The sequence below is a fragment of the Asparagus officinalis genome, chromosome 5 (assembly GCF_001876935.1).
Source record: "Asparagus officinalis chromosome 5, Aspof.V1, whole genome shotgun sequence".
Classification (NCBI taxonomy): Eukaryota; Viridiplantae; Streptophyta; class Magnoliopsida; order Asparagales; family Asparagaceae; genus Asparagus; species Asparagus officinalis.
In genome coordinates this window covers 115,461,387-115,469,330 of record NC_033798.1, presented here as the reverse complement: position 1 = coordinate 115,469,330, position 7,944 = coordinate 115,461,387, and the positions used below count along the sequence as shown (strand labels likewise).

The window sequence follows — 7,944 nt, the reverse complement described above, 5'->3', positions numbered from 1 at the left end:
TACAAGCACTAGTAGTAGCGATCTCTCTTTAAAAAGTGAGGAGGATTTGAATTTGGCATGGGAAAAGAATGTAACATGTAGATGACCTTTAGAGCTGTTTAGATAATCCCAAATTGATTAAAATGTCACTTTGACTTTATGCAAAATAAGAGAATTGAGAAATAAATACAAAAGAGTGATCTTTTACTCATCATATGGGATATCTAAGACAGCTGAGATAAAAATAATATTAAAGATGTGAGAAAGATTAAAAGAAGGTATATATCTTAAGACTAAATCAAAGATTAAAGAAAGTATATATTTAAAATAGACCCTATCTTTTTATTTATTTTGCAAACCAAAATGTTAAACATAACTACTTAAAATCTAAAATTTTGCCATACAAAAATAAGATCTTATATTTTAAAGTTTTGCCATACAAATATAAAACATTTGCAGCTAATCTAAATAGAATGTTTTATGGTTTAATATTTATTGGTAATTTAAATAAGGTATTATTATGCAGATGTTTTAATTGATTACAATGGTTTACATTCTTAAGAGGAACAGGTGTAAAAATCGTACAATTTTATGAACTCCTACTGCAGGATAATTGTGGGAAGAAAGAAAAGAGTAAGGTGTAAAAGTCATACAAGACTTAAAACATACAATATTATGAACTCCTACTATAGGGTAATTATAGAATAGAGTATTGGGCTTTTTACTTTTTCGCAAAAAGTAGAAAATTGATTTCCTCTCATATCCCAGTCACCCGATGTACGCATTATCCACTGTTACTGTGAAATTTTTTGTTCAGATGTTGTAACAATAGCGTGTCAATTTATATTTTCTAAGCATCATTATAGAATGAACACGTTGTGTGTTGTATCACGCAATTGATAAAAGAGTTCCATTTTTGTTGTTTCCAATGTATCAAATAAGCAAATTTCACGGATCTTTCATTTGAAATCAATACCTATTATATGTGATGTATCACTCGATCAGATGCATAAAAACTACTACTCCTTCTAACATGTTGATGCTCTAACTAAAGGGAAATGAAAAAAAATAAGCACTTCCTAAAAGTGTAATTTATAGTTTCTCTCCATTATACAGCTGAAAATGTATTCAACTCTGTTTTTTATTCATTTTTCATATTCAATTGGAATGTATTTAGTACTTTTTAAATTTTTATTTTTGTTTATTTTTCAGCAACCAAACAAAATCCGTTACGTTTACTGTTTACAATATTAATGTTTAAAAGAGAGAGGGGACAACATGAGAAGGATAATACAGCAAGAGAAATATACGAGTAAAGTTGGAATAAACTTAAAGTTGTGAGCTTTATCCACCAACTTTTTTTATCCATTATGTTTGCTTTGAGATTCGAATTAGAATGTGATTGATGGCATATAATACACATGAAAACTATCTTAACATTTCACTAATCTCTCTGTATTTAGGCTCATGATACCCTATGCTACGCCCCAGATTTATCTAATATTTCTAAATGTTTCCTAAACATGTAACAAGGTTTCGTGTCAAATTTCCAATTAATTAATAATCCCTATGTTAATAACTGCTTTGCAGAAAAAGATACGTAAATAAGTAATTTATAGAAAACTTTATGCAAACGTCACCCGTTTCTGACCGATGGAATATTCAGACACATGTGAAAGTGTAGAAGATCTTGAAAATTTAAGCTTGGATACAAAGATGCATGTAAAAGTGTTGAAGATCATGGAAAATTACGTTTGAAAACGTCCGCTGGTAATAATTATTCTTCGACGGGGCTCCAATATTTCCCCGAAGTCGGATTTCCCAAAAAACAATGCAATACGGAACTCTTTTATTGGCCTCTCAAAAAGTGTGCAAATTTGTTTGGGCTGTAAAAGCTAATTTTCTCTTCAAGTATGCACATAACTTTTTTATTTATTTAACAGAGAGTACGTGCATATCTAATTCAGGAATACATTTTAATATAATATCACAGGCAGTAAATTTCCGTTTCCAAAAAGCTCCTTAACCAAAAACACGAGAACGCGTCTCGCACCGTAAAAGACAGATTTAGCTCTCTGAACCTCTTCAAACCATCCACCGATCAATGCTGAAATTCAACTCAACTTCTTGAATGGTAAATTTAGTTTAATAACTTACTGCAAGGTCCTATAATTCTTGAATGGTAAATTTAGTTTAATAACTTACCGCAAGGTCCCATAATTCCACTACTACTAGTCCTACTAGAGGTTTCCTCAACAAATGAATATTCAACTCCTTGCCAGGTGCGCAATGAGATCATCAGCCACAATTTTCAGGGCATTAATTGATAATACTAAAATAATGAGAAGATTTTTTAAAAAAAAAGGAAAACACCTACTAATAAATAACTGCACCCAGAATAGATGTGGCAAACTAGACACCAAGATCAGCTGTTAAAATAAAGTACAAGTCTTACGAGGAGACCTAACTCTCCCAAAAACAAATGTTCATTAAGTATCTTTATAGCTCATGAAAGTGGGCTTTCGATGGCGCGCCCTTAATCTTCAGGGGAAAGGGTCAAAAGTTCAAGAGGGCACTGCACATGAGAGAGGTCAATAAATTAGCTTCTTTCCCAAAAAAGAACGTAAATGAAATTCAAATCCAACTAGAGTAACATAATTCGAATGAGCATAAAACTCTAAATAACTCCGAAGATCTTTGCAAGCACGTCATATAAAATATTTCACCACAATCATACGAACCATCTCCATAAAGTATGTTCATATATGTGACCGAACACACAACAATAGGAAGCTAAAACTAGCTTTCATACCACAATAAAGACTTTCTGAGTTGATATTTGAAAACTTTTTAGGTCCCTTTTCACAAATACAAGCTTAGTTTGATCTAGATATAGCTTTTTCCAGTCAACCCTGGAAGGATGTAACAAAGAATGGCATTTAGCAATATTCGAATTTTGAAGATGATTAGAGAGACTAGAGAGAGGAGATGGTAGGTAAACCATGGCTGTGGCCTGTGGAAAGGGGTAAAAGAAGTATAGCCATTCCCCTGCTACCCAGAATGGCCACGGACAAACTAAAGTTAAAGTGAATAATGGGAATCGATCCAGATGCCAGTAAGTGTCGACTAAGGCACCGTACTAAGGCTACATGATCGACGCTCCTTTCAGATGTACTCTGAATCCGCAATAATATTACAAGATCTACCAAATGAAACCCAAAAGAACAGCATGCAAATCCATATCAATCAAGACTTAAGGATTTGGCAGACGAAAACTGGTTTAGGCATCTCCAAACATCAGTCCTACACTACTTTTTTCTACACAATGTCAAATGAGAAAGAAGTTCATAAAAATTTGACACAAACAAGCCAGGGGCCAGTAGTCCACAAATGCTACATGGCAATGGGGGTAATTGCAGACCCACTAACTAGTACCAAAAGGCTCATCTCCAAGGGGAGGAATAATAACCAAATAATAACTGACATTGAGGACCACAGAGAATGGGACAACGTGAGCATAACCCAACTATAAAGAAACAAATCACTCTGCGTCGTAAATACTTACATAAGCTCAACTGAAGTTTGAGATGTCTGGTCCTACTAATGGGGCACATAATGAAAACCCATACAACTAAAAAAAGTCAAGACGGAAAACTTACTGTATGTTGAAGTGTCAATTTGCTCAGGCAACTCTTTGATGTCAACCTCAAACCTTGCTTGAACCTATATGCAGTGCAAAAGTGTTAAAGAGTCCAAAGTCAGATAAGAACAATAACTACAAACAAATAAACAAAATATACCTTATTAAGAATATCAACATCAGAAGCAGATGAGACAAATGTGATGGCCAACCCTTTAGTCCCGAAACGACCAGCACGCCCAACCTGTCAAGATATGAGTCTCAGGACCAGATCTAGAGCATGAAGCTGAATACTCAATGTAATAGAACAAAGTCATTACCCTGTGTAAGTAAGTGTCTGCAGAATCAGGCATGTCGTAATTAACAACTATGTTGACACGCTCGATATCTATTCCTCTGCCTACCAGATCCGTAGCTACAAGAATTCTTTTGTGTCCTTCCTTGAAACTTTTATACCTTGTCAACCTGCAAAATTAAACTTGATTAGCCAGAAGCAACAAGCGCGGCACTTATACACAAACCAAAGAGTACAGAACTAAAACAGAATGTTCAAACATCTAAAATATCAGAGTCAAGTAAAAACTGATACTATTTGCGTTATTTGATTTTTCTCTGGCTACTTTTTACTACTAAGCATCATTTCCCAATTTAAAATATCCTGGTGACAGTGGCTGGTGACACGGGATCGTGAGAACCAGAATCAGTCAAAAAGTATTTAGATTTGTAAGATGAGTAAACATGTGAAAAGAAACAATTGTGTAATAAATTAAGGCTCATGCAACAGCGATGGGAATACAAATGAAGAACACAAATGCAGATAAAAAAATTGATACTGCACCGCTTTCGTGCAAATGACTTAATAAGTACTAAAACTAATACAGTCGTTGATGTACCACATTTAGAATGCACATAACAATCCCTACTTCCAGAACAGATCTTCTTAGAAACATTCACTCAACAAATAATCACAAAGGATTATACTACATTTATATTATTCAAGCCCTATGTATTTATTTGATGTGCATATAACCTTGTGATATGCATGCAATTGATGTGTTCAGTTTACTCTAAGTACTACAAGCACGTGCATTCCAAGTTGAATGAGCATACAAACAAAAAGTGACACATGTCTGCAACTACATAGTAAATAGGTTTGAAGTCTTATCAGAGTGCCACACCATGAAGAATGTACAATTCAAAACAATAATATAATACATTGAATCTATGTAACTAACACAACCATACTTTCAGTGAAAGAGAGCTTCAAGAAAGACCAACCTTTCCTCCTGTGACATTCCAGAGTGGATGCAGATAGATGGAAAATTGCATTCAACTAGCAGTTTGTTCAGCTCTGCTGCTCTGCTAACACTCTTGACAAATATCACAACTTGGTTGAAATCCAAAGCATCCAGAAGGTCGTTCAACTTGCGGTTCTTTTCCAACTCGCTAAGTTTGATGTAATGCTATTTCAATAAGAAACAGAAGTAGTCATGAAATAATCACAAATGAACTGAACAGAAGCAAACCATCTGTTACATATAACAATAAGTACCTGTACTAGCCCATGCAGGGTAAGCTTTGCCTCATCGTCCACATATATTTCCATTGGCTGTAAGGAAGAAATGTCAGATTAAAGATGATTAGGTCCTTGTTCTGAAGCTAATGGAATCCAGTACCAAATGAATGACGCACGACCCAACTCTTGAACCCAGGTTTTGTTTCCCATCAGATTCGAAATATCTAGCCTTCTTAGAAAGTAAATTCCCAGGAATTTAACCAAGCTACTTTAAGGCCAACAAGTGGATAATTATCGCGCAGCTGTCATTGCATTCCAGATAAAATCTTGTCCGCATTGAACTCTCTGAACACCATACTTACTTTCCAAAGGCAGTTCGCACCAACTATCTTAACCACCCAGAAGGCTTTTGGCAAGGAAAGTTGCATGAAAAATGGAAAACACAGTATGCGCCACAACTGGACACATTCAGATGACCTCTCTAGAAAGGACCTAAACTCGCAGACAGAAAATAATACTTTATACCCTCCTCAGAACAAAAGAAAGTAACCACTAACAAATATTGCCTGATAACTAGTATATTGTAAAAGGTGACAAATCCAAACGAATAGGTGACACATTCCAACTTATGCTGTGGTACTAAAAGGAAGACAAAAAGCTGGCCATAGGACATTACATCTTGCATAAAACGCTTGCAAACAGGGCGAATTTCCTTGCTAAGTGTCGCTGAAAACATCATGACTTGTTTATCATGGGGAGTCAGTTTGAATATCTCCTGCACATCTCTCCGCATGTCTACAAAACATACAAAACAGTGAAATAGGATAACAAAATAGTAAAAGGGAGCACATTAAGAGATGTCTACTCGTCAAAACCAACAATATATAATTCAAAAACATACCAAGTGACTCAAGCATCTTATCACATTCATCAAGGATAAAGTGCCTAACATTCTTGAGGGAGAGGTCTTTATCTCTGGTTAGTGCCAGAATCCTTCCTGGCGTCCCAACAACAATGTGGGGGCACTCATTTTTAAGTATATCCTTGTGCTTTGAAATATGAACACCTCCATAGAACACTGCAACCTTGATGTCAGGCAAGTATGTGCTGAAACGCTCAAATTCATGACATATCTGCATGTATCAAATTATGAGCATTATATGCAACATTCAGAGATCTCCATGAAACTCAAATACGTAAAACTAAGAAAATTAAAGACAATGCCTCAAGAGCGAACCTGGTAAGCCAATTCTCTTGTGTGGCATAAAACTAGAGCAGAAACTTGGCCGGCAACAGGATCAATCTGCTGAAGAGTTGACAGAACAAAGACAGCAGTCTTTCCCATCCCAGATTTAGCTTGGCAGATGACATCCATTCCCAAGATGGCTTGAGGAATGCACTCATGTTGGACTGGTCGAGAACCAAAGAAAATTGGAGCGAAGCAACCCCAGTGAGTAAAAAATAACCTTCTGGATCCTTTTAATGGAAAGGTTTTACCAAATTCTCCTCCAAAAATCAGAGATGTGGAAGTAGTTGTTTACCTGAAAAGGAAATTGGCAAATACTGAAGTTTAAGCAATAATGCAAAATTATGTTAAAGATAATATTATTGTAAGCTGGAAACAGTAGCAACTATTTAAAAACATAATCCTTTATCAAGAAATATTTTCTACAGTGGTCAGGTTAATATGCCACTGTTGACCTTATCATCAAACAAACATGGATAAACATGATTCAGGATAAGATTGATTAATAATACACACATTATATAATGACACCAGATGAGGGGGGGGGGGGGGGGGGGGGGGGGGGGGGGGAATCAAGCACAAATGCAAGCATGTTTCAATTAAAAGGAAAGGAGGACGAGGGAGTTTTTTTTTTGTGGGGGTGGGGTGGGATACACTGAGCCATTGGAGAGTATTCAATTCCACTTCGAAAAACTAAAAAAATAAAAAAAAACACATGGAACTAGTTCAGTTTTCCAATAACATACAAGTAGAGTGCAGGATTACCCCCCACCCCACCCCCCCAAAAAAAGAAGCTTTTCTTGATACGACTAACAAAGAACAATAAGGTGCATTGTCTGCATCACAGTGCAGAAAAAAAAATGAAATCAACAAAAAAGGGGCAGAAATCACATTTCCAAAACGTTCTAAACACTAAAGTTGTCAAATCAAGATACATAATAAGAAATCTGTTTGAACATTTTAAGCCCTTATTACAGTTCTCAACCTTATTCTTTATCTTCAATGATAATACACACTGAAACAATCATGCGAGTCCTCCAAGAGTTCAAAACAGCTAGTCTTTGCAGAGAAATGTATCTGGAGCACAACAGTAACTCCATCGAAAAATTGTCTTCTGTTCAAAACATATGATTGTATGACCGTAGCAGAGACCAGACAATATTTACTATCAACACTAAAATAATAGAGAACCAAAAAAAAAGTGTGACTAGCGTTACAGAGAGATTGATTCCTATTCGTCAAAAGCATGTGACTGTATAATCATATCAGAGCCCAGACTAAATAAATATATCATCAACACTGAAATATGTAAGCAACAAAAAGATGTTTGACTTCCTGTAAGGCCCTATTAATCAGATATGTGCTCTTATATGAGTTTGCTACTACCATTATGACCTTATGAATACGCCAAGCACAACATCAGAGAGCAAGCAATTTATAGAAAATAGGTCTCGATGATTAAAAAAATCAAAGCTGGTAATAGCTCAAATAAAGTTTTTAAGACCAAGTCAGAGCTTACCTTCAGAGGGATGCTCAAACCCAGAATCTACTATTGCCCGGAGA

At 35.6% G+C, this 7,944-nt stretch overlaps 1 protein-coding gene across 1 annotated transcript in view; it reads right to left on the bottom strand.

Moving 5' to 3' along the window:
* LOC109840815 (DEAD-box ATP-dependent RNA helicase 56-like) overlaps positions 2,338–7,944 on the bottom strand; it is a 6,441-nt gene continuing 834 nt past the window's right edge. Inside the window, 10 exon segments of the mRNA XM_020409591.1 lie at positions 2,338–2,554; positions 3,639–3,702; positions 3,780–3,863; positions 3,940–4,084; positions 4,898–5,082; positions 5,172–5,228; positions 5,812–5,930; positions 6,037–6,268; positions 6,373–6,545; positions 7,901–7,944. The exon segment at positions 7,901–7,944 is cut by the window's right edge and continues 19 nt beyond it. Of these exon segments, the coding sequence (XP_020265180.1) occupies positions 2,544–2,554; positions 3,639–3,702; positions 3,780–3,863; positions 3,940–4,084; positions 4,898–5,082; positions 5,172–5,228; positions 5,812–5,930; positions 6,037–6,268; positions 6,373–6,545; positions 7,901–7,944 (1,114 nt within the window). The 3' untranslated portion in view covers positions 2,338–2,543.